Below are 13,874 nucleotides of genomic sequence, written 5' to 3'. Positions count from 1 at the left end.
TTTTGTGAGGTTAATAATTACCACCAATTGAACCACAAATTTTAATTTGCTTCCAAAATACAAAAAGATGTGAAGTGGCAGAGAGAATAGAGGGAATGTCGGCAGCCCCCTGCAAAGGCTCTGTGGAAAGCTAGGGCCACATGGAACTCTCTCGGCACCGCCCCCGGACCCTCTGCTCCCAGAGCCATCTGCTTCCGCCTTCAGCCCCCTCTTTGCAGGCTGTTCCCCAAGGAGTGACTCCCGCATAGACTGGGGTAGGTGGGGGCCCAATCCCTTGGAACTGCCCTTTAAAGATAATATTTACGGCATCCTCTTCTGTTCTTGGCTGGGCTGGGCAATGCTGCCTTCCAGCCAGAAGCCTCAGCTCCATCCCGAGGAACCCCCAATCTGGAGAAGACAGAGCAGGGAATGGACACCCCCATATTGGAGGCATTAGCGGGGACCCGGGGGGAGAGAAGGGGCTGGGGGGGGGGAGCCAAGAGGCTTCCTAGAGGGGGGTGTCAGGCTAATGGGAATCTGTAGGGTGGAGGTGGGACTCAGCCCAGTTGGCACCAAGCTCCATGGGAAGTTGGCAGCTGCAGTGAAGGGAGAGAGAAGTCAGCAGGGACCCCATAGCACCAGCCTGAGGGCTTTTGGGAGGAAGAGAATAAGTGGAAGTGGGCCACGAGGAGGCAGGATGGACCTTCAAGGGAACCCCTCCAGCAGCAGCAGAGACAAAGTTCAGACACAAGCTTTGGCCACCTTCACTGCCCCTGGATTTGGGCACCTGGGGTTTTCAAATTCTGTCCTTTGTGAAGCAAAGGTCCAAGCGGGAGATGATAAAAAATAAAGATAAAATAATACGAATAGAAGCTGTAGCAATAAGTTTGCATGAACTAGCACCTAGAAACACTGCACAGAAGACGGAGCTTAAGCCAACCCAGGAAGGCCCAGGTGCCGGCTCTCGCCCAAGGCAAACTGGTGGTCGGAGGGCCAGACCAGGGCCTGTTCACCACCTCCCAGCGCAAGCCAACTGCGCGTCCCACATTGGCACAACCAGACCGGCCAGCATGCCCAGAGCTGTTGCCTGGACTGCTCAGTCAGCAACTGACCCGAGTCCCCTCCGCTTCCTCAGGCTTTTATGAATTGACTCTTTGACCTTTGGCGAGGGTTAGCCTCCAGAGTATCGGATTGGCTCTGACCAGTAGGCTGCCACCTGCTTGGCAGGGGGTGGGGGTTCTCTGGGCCCATTAACAGAGCTCCAGTTAAGGGACTGTAGAGCGAATGCCCCAAACCGAGGCCCTCAACATTTTGATACCCACAGGCGCCAGACTGGCTAGAATTCCAAATCTCTTACTCTCCCTCTCAGATCCTCAGTTTCCCCCTCTGAAAAAGGAGGCTAATGATAGCACTGATCTCTTGCGCTGTTAGGAGAATTAAATGCACGTTCAGTGGTTAGCATTTGTAGGTGCCCGTTAATGTGAGCCGTTATTTATACTAATACTATTATTTTCAAAAATTATTTTCATCGTCTGGGGTGCCTGGGTGGCTCCGTCGGTTGAGTGTTTCTGACTCTTGATTTTAGCTCAGGTCACCACCTCTGGGTGGTGGGATTGAGCCCCGCATCCGGCTCCAGTGCGAAGTCGGCTTGTCCCTCACCCCCTGTTCCTCCCCCCACTCATGCTCTCTCTCTAAATTAAATAAGATATTTAGATTTTATTTATTTATTTGAGAGACAGCGAGAGAGAGAGCACAGGCAGGGGGAGCGGCAGGCAGAGGGAGAGGGAAAGGCAGGCTCCCCGCTGAGCAGAGAGCCGGCCATTTTATTTTATTTTATTTTATTTATTTAAAATCTAAAAATATATATGTATTTTCATTGTCTCCTACTTCGTCGTTCACTCCGGGCCCCTCCCTAGCTTCTGGCCCCCTCTCTGCCCTCCACCGGCTCCAGAGGAGTCTTTCAAAGCCCTCAGATCTGGTTGTGTCCTCCCCTGCTCCAGCACTTTCCATAGCTCCCAGTCACCCTAGGGGGAAAGCCTAAGCTCGTCAAAATCAGGGCTGGAAGCTCCTGAAGCAGACGGTGCCCTCTCACAGCCCCAGCTCTAGCGCTAAGAAATGGCTTCTAGTTTTCCCATATAACACATAGAGTTACATGCTTCTGGGCCTTTGCACAGGCTGTGCACCCTCTGCCCAGAATTCCCTCGCCCACCTGGGCGGTCCCTACTTGTCCCTCTGCCTCCATGGAGTAAGGCCTGCTAGTGCAGGGCTGGTCTGGAGGGGGAGCCAGACCTGTCTGGGTTCAAATCCTGACTCTGTCACCTACATGCTGTGACACCTCAACAGTGGCTACGCTTCTCTGAGCCTCAGTTTCCCCTTGTGTAGCATGGGACTCGTCATCAGGATACGGATGCCTCCCCCCCACGGAACAGGCCCCCACTTCCTGACGTCAGCAGCGCCCCCATTCGCCTACCCGATGGCAGTTTCTCTATTTTAAGAGGCTGCGGGCGGGGCTTGAGTCTAACTGGGGCTCGGGGCGGGGCCTGTCCCCCCACAACACCCCACTCCTCACCGCCCCCTCCCCTACGCCCAGGCCCCTCGCGGCTGCCTCTGGCCTCGGACTTTCCCCTTTCGGGACCCTCCCCCCGCCACGCCGAGCAGGGGTGGTGGGGTGGTGGGGGTGTTTCTGCCCTGCAGCTCTGGCGCTGCCCTCCCTGACCCAACTCCCACCCCGTCCTTCCTAGGTTTTAGCTTCCCTCAGATTAGCTTCCCTTAGACGCTTCTATTTCCCCATACACCCACCCCCCACCTGCCTCGCCACCCGCGTCTGCAAGGCCACCCAGCAACGCTGGGTTCAGGCGCCTTCTCCAAGTGTGCCTGAGCGTCCCACACTGCAGCTGACCACTCCCTGGGGTCCCCGCTGCTCAGGCGTCTGTTTGCCCCAACAGGCTGGGAGATCCAGGGGAGCGGTTTCAGAGGGTCAACACCGCTGCCTCTCCCCTGCCGAGCACACAGCAGGCACTCAATACGTGTTTGTTGGGTAAATGATGCATCTCTGGTTCCCGACCTGCAACCTGGGAGCTTCTTAAAGGTGTGGTCTAAGCCCCAGAGGGAACTGGCTAGATCACCTTAATTCCCAGAAAGGTCAAAGAAGTTGCCCACCGGGGTCACATGGCCCCCTGCGTGGGTTCGAATTCTGACACCCCTGTTCTTACCTCCTGGTAACTCGGCCTCCCAAACACAAATCCAGGGCCAGAGGTCAGAAAAGGAGGGCCCTTACGGCAAATGGGGAAACTGAGGCCCGGAGAAGCAAAAGTGGTTCCCGCCCTCCCCTCCCCCCCAAACTGCCGCAGCTATTGGCAGTGCTCTGTGCAACAGAGAGCTACTGAAGGCCGCCGGACTGAATCCCTGTTGGGCCACCTGGAGTTTGTGACTTTTCCAGACTCGAGGCTCAGTTTCCTTGTCTGACAGATGGGCGCCTGGACAGCCCCAACCTTCCCCGGCTCACCTTAGGGGTGATCTGAGGCTGAGGCGCGGTGGCTCAGCAAAGGCACGAGGCAGGTAATAATACACATTAATTAATATTAATATATCACTAGTAAAAACATTAATACAAGGATGAACATATGGTGAGCGCGCAGACTGCTGTTGCCCATATTATTATTAGAGCAGCTGGTGGGAAGGGGCGCAGCCCTCAGTCCCCTTCTCCCACGCTAGCGCTTGGAGCCTCAGTTTCCCCATATGCCTAACGGGGTATATCCCCTTCCCTCCAGGCAAAAAGCGCTTTGAGAAACGGGTGGGCAGAAGGAGCGACCGGAGCGCGCGCCCCGCCTTCCTCATCAGTTTCTCCGGACGCCGAAGCCCCGCCCCTGGCACCCAGGCCAGGTCTACTCTGCTGTGCCCTCCGCCCGCCCACGCAGGGGCCTCACCTGGAGCCCTCGGCGCCGCAGGAGGCTCGGCTCGTCCATGGCCCGCTAGTCCGCACCGCCGGGCCTGCCCCCGGCCCCGCCCCAACCTGCCAAGCCCCGCCGCCCCGCGCCATTGGTCAAGCCGGTCAGCTGATGTGGCCTGGCCCCGCCCCTCCCTCGGAACCCTCCTGGAAGGGCCCCGCCTCCATTGGATCGCCGGACCGCCCTTCCAGGCCCCACCCTACCCCCCAGCAAAGATGAAAACTTTTTTTTTTTTCAATGACTCCTCCTAGATGAGAACATTATCATCCCCATTTTGCAGATGAAGAAACTGAGGCTCCTAGAAGTTAATTAATGTGCCCAGGGCACACAACAGGGCTGGTTCTAGGGTGAGGTGTATTCCATTCAAAATTTAAGAGAGCCCACAAATATCAGTAATTAAGAGACACAAGATTTTAATACGATAGTATAAAGAATCTCAACTAATGCAAAAGATGTGTGATGAACTAAACATCACAATTTCAAATAAAGACAGTATCAGACTCTGCCCTTACATGACACTGCCTCTCTTGTTTCACCCTAATCCTGGCCCTAGTCCCAATAAAACTTTATTTACAAGAACAGGTGGCCACTGTTGTTGCCCGTTTCTGTTTTGAGGATGGCTGCTTTTGCCAAGCCAGCTGGGCACCTGGCTAAGTGCCTCATGAAGACCACCTTTCACAGGTATCTGTTGATAATTGGTCAGCTCCACTTTGCAAAAGGGAAACTGAGGCAGGGAAAAGCCCAAAGTCCCAAGACGACATCTGTGTTCTCTCTTTCACTGGGACTCCCACTGTCTCTGCCGCGGCAGGTTCCCTTGGCTACCCCACTGTTGGACCTAGGCCTTACAGTATCTTCTCAGGCTGGAGGAGACCCTAGGGAGGGCCCTGTTGCCTTTGAGGTTCTTACAGGCTCCTACCAAATAACAATGGCCAGATTGAGCACATAAACATACAGGACACCCTGACAACACTAGTTTTTCGCATACACATTTTAAAATTGACATATAATTTGCACACCATAAAATACATCTTTTTATTTTTTTAAATTTATTTTTAAAGATTTTATTTATTTGACAGAGAGAGACACAGCGAGAGAGGGAACACAAGCAGGGAGAGTGGGAGAGGGAGAAGCAGGCTTCCCGCGGAGCAGGGAGCCCGATGCGGGGCTCGATCCCAGGACCCTGGGATCATGACCTGAGCCGAAGGCAGACGCTTAACGACTGAGCCACCCAGGCGCCCCTTATTTATTTATTTTAAATATACCTTTTTATTCTATTGTATGTAGTATACAATGGAATATTATACAGCCATCAAAAAAATGAAATCTTGCCATTTGCAACGACGTGGATGGAACTAGAGGGTATTATGCTAAGCTAAACAAGTCAATCAGAGAAAGACAATTGTCATATAATCTCACTGATATGTGGAATTTGAGAAACAAGACAGAGGATCATAGGGGAAGGGAGGGAAAAATGAAACAAGACGAAACCAGAGAGGGAGACACACCATAAGAGACTCTTAATCTCAGGAAACAAACTGAGGGTTGCTGGAGTAGAGGAGGGATGGGGTGGCTGGATAATGGACACTGGGGAGGGTATGTGCTATGGTGAGCACTGTGAATTGTGTAAGACTGATGAATCACAAGGGTACCTGGGTGGCTCAGTTAAGCATCTGCCTTCGGCTCAGGTCATGATCCCAGGGTCCTGGGTTCCAGCCCCGCTTCGGACTCCCTGCTCCACGGGAAGCCTGCTTCTCCCTCTCCCACTCTCCCTGCTTGTGTTCCCTCTCTCGCTGTGTCTCTCTCTGTCAAATAAATAAATAAATAAAATCTTTAAAAAAAAAGGAAAAAGACTGATGAATCACAGACCTGTACCCCTGAAACAAGTAATACATTATATGTTAATAAAAAGTAAAAATAAATAAAAATAAAGTGTACCTCTTAGAAGAATACCATTCAGTGGTTTTTAACATATTCTCAAAGTTGTGTAATCATCACCACTATCTAATCCCAGAACATTTCATCAACCCTAAAAGAAAACCTTTACCCATGAGCAGTCACCATCCTCCCTCTCCAGCCCCTGGCAACCACCAATCTGCTTTCTGTCTGTATGGGTTTGTCTGTTCTGGACATTTCATATACATGGAATCATACAACACTTGGCCTTTTGTGTCTGGCTTCTTTCGCTCAGTACGTTTTCAAGGTTCATCCATGTCATAGCTTGAATCAGTGCTCCATTCCTTTCTTCTGGCTGAATAACATTCCATTGTGTGGATGGACCACATCTTGTTTCTTCATTCATCTGTTAATGGACAGTTGAGTTTTCCCACTTTTTGGCTATTGTGAATAGTGCTGCTATGAACATTCACACACAAGTTATTGTGTGGACATATGCTTTCAGTGCTCTTGGGTTTACACTTAGGAGTAGAATTCCTGGCTCATAGGGTAACTCTTTATTTCAGACTTTTTCAAAAACTGCCAGACTGTTATGGGCAGAGTCCAAAGCAGCCGCTGTCATGGGCTGAGTAGCATTCTTCCAAAACTTGTATGTTGAAATCCTCACCATCCGTACTTCAGAATGTGGCTATATTTGGAGATAGGGCCTTTATGGGTTTTTTAAAAAAAATATTTTATTTATTTATTTGAGAGAGAGCACAAGGGGGTGGGGCAGAGGGAGAGGGAGAAGCATTTATGTATTTATTTGGGAGAGAGAGCACGAGTCGGGGGGTGGGTGGCGGGCAGAGGGAGTAGGAGAAGCAGACTTCCCGCTGAGCAGGGAGCCCGATGCGGGGCTCGATCCCAGGACCCTGAGATGGTGACCTGAACCGAAGGCAGACGCTTAACCAACTGAGCCACCCAGGTGCCCCAGAGATAGGACCTTCAAAGAGGTAAGTAAGGGAAAATGAGGTTATTTGGGTGGATCCTAGTCCATTATGTGGTGTCTTTATAAGAAGAGATGAGGACACAGACCCGCACAGAGGGAAGATCATGTGAACATAATAGGAAGACGCCATTTGCAAGCCAGGGAGAAAGCCGCAGAAGAAACCAAACCTGCCAGCATCTTGATCTCGGACTCCTAGCCTCCAGAACTGTAAGGAAATACATTTCTTTTTTTTTTTTTTTTAAGATTTTATTTATTTATTTGAGAGAGAGAGAATGAGAGACAGAAAGCAGGAGAGGGAGGAGGGTCAGAGGGAGAAGCAGACTCCCCGCCGAGCAGGGAGCCTGATGCGGGACTCGATCCCAGGACTCCAGGACCATGACCTGAGCCGAAGGCAGTCGCTTAACCAACTGAGCCACCCAGGCGCCCCAGGAAATACATTTCTTATTGAAGCTACTCAGTGTCTTTGTTGCGGCTACCCTAGCAAACTAGTGCAGCCACCCAGTTAAGTTTAATTTCAGATAAACAATGAATACTTTTCCAGTGTATGTCCCATGCAATCTTTGGCAAACGGATATGCTAAAAACTTATGTGTTGTTTATCCGAAACTCTAATTTAATTGGGCATGTTCTATCTGGCAACCCTTTGATAAATGGACTTCAGGCTGTAGCTTGCCTACCCCAAGCAATGGGAAGCTCACACCTTAGAGTGACCAATGGCTCATCTGTGGTTTGTTCTGACCAAAAGTTCTCCTTGAGTCCAAACTGGGGTGGACATGTGACCTAGAGACATTCTTTTTTTAAAGATTTTATTTATTCATTTGATAGAGAGGGAACACAAGCAGGAGGCAGAGGGAGAGGGAGAAGCAGACTGCCCGCTGAGCCAGGAGCCCTACGTGGGGCTCGATCCCAGGACCTAGAGATCATGACCTGAGCCGAAGGCAGATGCTTAACTATCTGAACCACCCAGGGGCCCCTAGAGACGTTCATCCACCTCAGCCACTGTGATTGGTTCATGGAGGACAGGTAACTCAAGCTCAGCCAATCAGTCTTCCTTGAGGACTTGGGCTGGGATCCCAGGAATAGACAGGTTTCCTGGACCAGAGGTGGTTGGACCAGGCAAATGGGGAGCTGCCGGAGGGGGAGCCACCAGAGAGGTATCAAATGCCCCTGCTCCATCTGGAGAACTACATAGAACTTCCAAGATGACACCTTCAATGGGCAACAGGGACATTTACTGACTGACTGAATGAATGAGTGAATCAATGAGTGAAATTTTCCCATGGTGAACACCTATGCATCCTTCAAAACCCACTTCAATTTTTCTTTGAGAAATATCAGAGAACACTTACTGAATGAATAAATTTTTTCCTGTGAACTTCTACGCATCCATCAAAACCCTCTTCGAATGTCTCTACAGGGCAACAGGGAGTGTGATTGTTGAATGAATATGAGAGTTTATTTTCTTGATAACCTTCTGTGTATTTTTTTTAAAGATTTTATTTATTTATTTGACAGAGAGAGACATAGAGAGAGAGGGAACACAAGCAGGGGGAGTGGGGGAGGGAGAAGCAGGCTTCCTGAGGAGCAGGGAGCCCAATGTGGGGCTCGATCCCAGGACCCTGGGATCATGACCTGAGCAGAAGGCAGATGCTTAATCAACTGAGCCAACCAGGAGCCCCAACCTACTGTGTATTCTTTTTTTTTTTAAGATTTTATTTATTTATTTGAGAGAAAGAACGAGAGACAGAGAGCTGGAGAGGGAGGAGGGTCAGAGGGAGGAGAAGCAGACTCCCCGCCGAGCAGGGAGCCCGATGCGGGACTCCATCCCGGGACTCCAGGATCATGACCTGAGCCGAAGGCAGATGCTTAACCATCTGAGCCACCCAGGCGCCTTTCTTATTTTTTTTTTTAACATTTTATTTATTTATTTATCTGAGAGAGAGAGCAGTGGGAGGAGCAGAGGGAGAGGGACAAGAAGACTCCATGCCCAGCGCAGAGCTGGGCATGGGGCTTGATTCCACGACCCCAAGATCACCACCGAGCCGAAATCAAGAGTCAGATGCTCAACCGACTGAGCCACCCAGGTGCCCCTTCTGTGCATTCTTTAAAACATCTTCGGGGCGCCTGGGTGGCTCAGTCATTAAACATCTGCCTTCGGCTCAGGTCATGATCCCAGGGTCCTGGGATCGAGCCCCGCATCGGGCTCCCTGCTCCGTGGGCAGCCTACTTCTCCCTCTCCCACTCCCCCTGCTTGTGTTCCCTCTCTCACTGAAATCTTAAAAAAAAAAATAAAACATCCTCAAATGATCCTCTGGAGGCATCAGAAAGTTCTGGTTGAATGAATGAAAAATGTTCTTATTGGTGAATGATGCCTACAAATGTGTTTGATAAACAAACTAACAGATTTTTGCCTTGCAAACTGCTATTTACCCTTCAACATTCTCCTTAGATGCCCTCCGGGGGCATTAGGGTCTCGTGGCCACTTGGAAAGAAGCTCAGCCCTCCTCCGACTACAGGTCACTCACCCTGGAAGAAAGACGGAAACCGAGGGGGTGGGGAAATTCTGTGGTCCCTCCTGTCACGATTTCCATTTCCGGGGGCCCCTTTTAACCCAGTCCTTCCTGCCTCCCCCTCCCCTCAGCTAGTGAAGCATCTGAAAGTGGGGCAGCCCTAGGGGCATATCCCAGCTGGGTTTCTGGGGCAGCAGGAAGGGGCCCATAAAGGCACCCTGAGGGCTTCCGGGAGTAGGGGGCAAGTAGGCCACTGGCTTCCTGGAGTAGGGGGGCAGGCAGGCCAGTCTGGGTGTGCAGATTTGGCATGGGGAAGGTGAAGTGTAGTGAACCTCGGGGCAAGCTTCAGATCCCGACTTTGATAAGGGTAGAAACACCATCTCACCTGCTCACACACCTGCTATGGCTCCCCAGTGCCCTTGGGAGAAAGCCCAGCCCTTCAACCTGGCTCTTGAGGTCCTTGGCTGCCTTAGCACCTTCGTCTCTCCTGTGGAGCCCCAGACCTGCCATGTTCATCTTGATGTTCCCCAAAGCATCCCCTGAACTTTTGCTTCTGCTGTGCCCTCAGCCAGGAATGCTCTTTCCATAAACGAGTTCAAGAGCCCCCTTCTCTGGGCATCCCTCTGAACTCCCCCTTGGGACATCCCCAGCCTCTGCCCCTCCCTGCACCCGGCCCTGATGCCGAGGAGCTGGGGGCATCTGTGTCCAGCTCTGCCCCCTCCTCCATTTTTCTCCCTCCCTCAGTGTCTTTCCAGTAGCTGCTCTGACTTTGGAGGGGGCTGGGAAAGAGCTGCTAAGGCCACTGGGGGCCCCCCAAAATGATTAATTATACCGGCTGCCTGGTGGGCATTACCTGCCAGGAGCCCAGCCCTCCTTTATCCTCACGATCGCCTATTTTGCAGATGGGGTAGCTGAGACCTGGAGGGGCCAACCTTGGTGGTGGGGCAGCCCTGGGGCATGAGCCTTACTCCCGAGATGCAAAGCTCAGCCTCGCTGGGGAGGAGGGGGGAGCCCTCTGTCTGAATCCATCTCTTCATGTGCAGCTGGGGACTCGAGGGGTCTGGGCACTTCAGGGCTCAGTTTCTCCATCTGTGAAATGGGACACATAGATGGTGTCTCTTGGGGTAGGGGTCTCAGGATCCTCGAGAGGAGGCCAAGGGTTTGGCCCTATCTCTAACCATCTCTTCCATTTTTCTTTATGTTTCTCTATCTCTGTCTCTGTCTCTGTCTCTGTCTCTATCTCTGTCTCTGTCTCTCTCTCTCCGTCTCTGCCCTTCCCCCAGGCCTCACACATCAGTCCTGCAGCCCACTCCACCCTCTGGCCTGGCCTGGGCCCTACTCCCAGTCAAGGCTGCTCTGTGCAGGGTCACGGGGTCCCCGTCCCCACTGTGCCAGGCCTGGGACACTGCCTCTTTGTTCCCATGGCTCTGACCTCATGGCCTTCTGGGCGCCTGACCCTGACTGGCCCAGCTGCCCCCGGGGACAGGGCTCCTCTGAGACTGGGCTTCCTCCCAGCCCACCTGGGCCCCAGTCCCCAGATGCTCTTCCAGAAGAGACCCCCACCATGCTCCTCAGTCCCCTTGTGCTCCATGAACATTTTCTTACAGGTGAAAATCACATAACATAAAATTAACCATTTTAAAAGCTACAATACAGTGGCATTTAGAACTTTGACTATGTTCTGCAACCATCACCTCTGTCCAGTTCCAGAACATTCTCATCACCCCAAAGGGACACTCGTTCCCATTAGCAGTCACTCCCCAATGCCCATCTGCCACCCCCTGGCAACCACTCATCTTTCTGTCTCTTTGAATTTGCCGGTTCTTGACATTTCATGTACCTGGGATCGTACAACATGTGAGCTGTTGTGTCTCGCTTCTCTCACTCAGCATGACGTTTTTGAGGTTCATCCACTTTGTAGCATGAATCAGTCCTTCTCCATGGACATTTTGGGCCTTTGTAGAAAATGGGGAGAAAGATTCAGAAACTGAGACAGCCAGATGCCAAGAAACAGATGCAGAGAAGAGACAAAGCTTAGTCTGAAGGAAGCAAAGGGGCTCTTCAGGAGCTGGGACCCAGGGTGCCCTGGGGCTGGAGTTTGGGAAACGGGGAAGGGGGCATTTGGGGAGGGGGCAGTGGAGAGCAAACACTTCATAACGATTTGTTGGGAGAGTGAACGCAGACATAGGAGAACACCGGGCTCCCATTTGGTACCTAAGTCTCAGAAGTCAGCTAGAGAGGGCTGGAGACCAAGGCAAGGGCTCAGAGCAACAGGCTACTCATGGGGCTGGCACCTTCTGTCCATCTAGGGCTTCGGCCAGCAGAATAGACCCCCAGATCCGTGGCCCTGGGTCAGACTTGCCCCACGGGTGGGTTTGTGGCCGGGATGAGGCCACCACCACCGAGCTGACTTCCTGGGTTTCTCTTTCAGTTTGACTTGCGCCAGGAGGGGCCATGATACCTAACTTTTTTTTTTTTTTTTTTTAGTCTTTTAAGTCTTCTTTCTTACTCAGCTTCAACATGTTCAGGGGCGAGGACGGGGTGGCTGGCAGAAGTTCATCTGGTCCTGCAGGCCACTGCGTGGGCTCAATGGAGCAGGCGTGGGCCAGGCTGGTCCCCCTCCTTCTGCTCCTGCTCCCAGGGCGAGGCGGTGAGTGCCCCACCCTGACACCATGGCTCTTCTTGCTGGGTGGCATGTGTGTGGAGGGCTGTGGACCTGGGATCTGGGGTAGGTTCTGTGTCTCTGTGCCTCAGTCTTTCCCTCTTGTCAAATGGGAGATTGGCTTCTAGGGTCAGACTTGAGCATCTGCGTTCTGGTCTCGACTTTGTCTTCTGTGGAATGGGCTGAATCTCTGAATCTTTCCCACTTCCGGGAGTTCTGTGAGAAATGCTAAGAAAAAGATAAGGAGGGCCGCCTGAGTGGCTCAGTCAGTTGGGCGTCTGCCGTCCGCTCAGGTCATGATCCCAGGGTCCTGGGATCGAGCCCTGCATCGGGCTCCCTGCTCAGCGGGGAGCCTGCTTCTTCCTTTCCCTCTGCCTGCCACTCGGCCTGCTTGTGCTCTCTCTCTCTGTCAAATGAATAAATAAAATTTTTAGGGCACCTGGGTTGGCTCAGTCGATTAAACATCTGCCTTTGGCTCAGATCATGATCCCAGGGTCCTGGGATCGAGTCCCACATCAGGCTCCCTGCTCGGCAGGGAGCCTGCTTCTTTCTACTGCTGCCTGCCGCTCCTCCTGCTTGTGCTCTCTCTCTCAAATAGGTAAATAAAATCTTTAAAAATAAATAAATAAATAAATAACAAAATCTTTAAAAAAAGAAAAAGAAAAGGATAAGGAAAAGTATGTAGATAATTGATATACATGATAACTGATTATGTTTATAGTGTATATTATATTATTATATTAAATATATGCACATATTGTCTCTCCATCTCATGGAATTGGATTGGAAGGAGTCCAGACCCCTGCAGATGACTGGGTTTGACCTCTAATTCCAGCTCTGCTGTTGCTGCTGTGTGACCTTGGGCCACTACTTTGCCTCTCTGTGCCTCAGTTTCCCTCTCTGTAAACTGAGGATCAGCAAGGTTTCAGGGCCCTCAGGGGTCAGGCAGGGCTGGAGACCAGAGACTGGGAGGAGGACAGGGGATCCTAGGTTGCTTTGGAAGAGCAGCCTAAGAGGTTGATGAGTGGATGAATGAGAGGGTGGATGGATGGGTAGATGGGTGGATGGATAGATGGATGGATGGATGGATGGATGGATAGTAGGACAGATGAATGCATGCATGCACGATGGGTGGATGGGTGGAAGGTTGGATGTGTGGATGGGTGGGAGGCTGGGTGGGTGAATCCATAGATGGGAGAGCGGATGGGTGGATGGATGGTCGCTTGGCAAGCCCCCAGCCTGAGCCCCTTCCCCATGCAGTGAAAGACTGGGAATGTCATTATCTCTTCGTTGTCTTTGCAGCTGAAGCCTGCAGTACCAGTGGGTGCTGTTTTCAGGACCCGCCGTATCCGGATGCAGACTCAGGTCTGGGACAGTTCCCTGTTGTGGGGAGAGGTCATGCTGCGTTCTGACTGATCCTTCCCTAGCAGCTCCTCTCTTAGCTCCCTCCTGCCCAGCCAAAGATTCAGGCCCACCTGAGGTCTAGCCTACTGTCAGCCTACTTTCAGACAGCCTACTGTCCTGTCCTCACCAAGCTCGGGTGTCCTGGGGGACCCCACCAAGGGTCTGCCACTGAGCAGGCACTTCGTCCATTCTCTTGTGCAAGAACTATTTACCGAGCACCTACTGTGCAGACACAGTTCTAGGTGTGAAAGAATCAGCTGCAAGCCCAACTGACTTCCTGGGGTCACAGCCTAGTGTGGGAAGTGGATAAAAGGCAAACAAACACACAGATAGCATACCAGAATGTGCTATGAGAAACCAGACAGAGGAAGGTGGGGGATGGAGGAGGGGGCTGCTTCAGGCTGGCTGGTGGTCAAGGAGGTGACACTGAAGGAGAAACTGGAATGTTAAGATCTGGGGGAAAAGCATTCCAGGCAGCTGGCACAGCATGTG

The 13,874-nt window shown here is 51.9% G+C and overlaps 2 protein-coding genes across 17 annotated transcripts in view; one reads left to right on the top strand and one right to left on the bottom strand.

Annotated features, from left to right (window-relative positions):
- Window positions 1-3,984, bottom strand: part of MAST3 (microtubule associated serine/threonine kinase 3) — a 38,797-nt gene extending 34,813 nt beyond the window's left edge. For 8 of the 9 annotated variants that reach the window (XM_031017111.2, XM_031017116.2, XM_031017113.2 and 5 more), the window contains exon 1: window positions 3,906-3,978. In XM_031017111.2, coding sequence (XP_030872971.1) covers window positions 3,906-3,944 — 39 coding nt within the window. In that variant the 5' untranslated portion in view covers window positions 3,945-3,978. Of the gene's footprint in view, window positions 1-3,905 lie in introns of all 9 variants that reach the window. The other variant, XM_031017121.2, reaches the window with a different exon arrangement.
- A 7,458-nt stretch (window positions 3,985-11,442) lies between these two features.
- Window positions 11,443-13,874, top strand: part of IL12RB1 (interleukin 12 receptor subunit beta 1) — a 32,155-nt gene continuing 29,723 nt past the window's right edge. For 4 of the 8 annotated variants that reach the window (XR_014143994.1, XM_081815481.1, XM_081815487.1 and 1 more), the window contains exons 1-2: window positions 11,444-12,044; window positions 13,281-13,343. Coding sequence is in view for 6 of the 8 variants with exons in the window: in XM_081815481.1 (XP_081671607.1) it covers window positions 11,837-12,044; window positions 13,281-13,343 (271 nt within the window). In the remaining 2 variants the exon portion in view is untranslated. Of the gene's footprint in view, window positions 12,045-13,280; window positions 13,344-13,874 lie in introns of all 8 variants that reach the window. The other 4 variants (XM_081815478.1, XM_031017126.2, XM_081815473.1 and 1 more) reach the window with 4 other exon arrangements.

Source organism: Leptonychotes weddellii, chromosome 1 (genome assembly GCF_054177405.1).
Source record: "Leptonychotes weddellii isolate Sample4059 chromosome 1, ASM5417740v2, whole genome shotgun sequence".
Lineage (NCBI taxonomy): Eukaryota > Metazoa > Chordata > Mammalia > Carnivora > Phocidae > Leptonychotes > Leptonychotes weddellii.
This window is presented reverse-complemented; position numbering and strand designations above follow the sequence as displayed.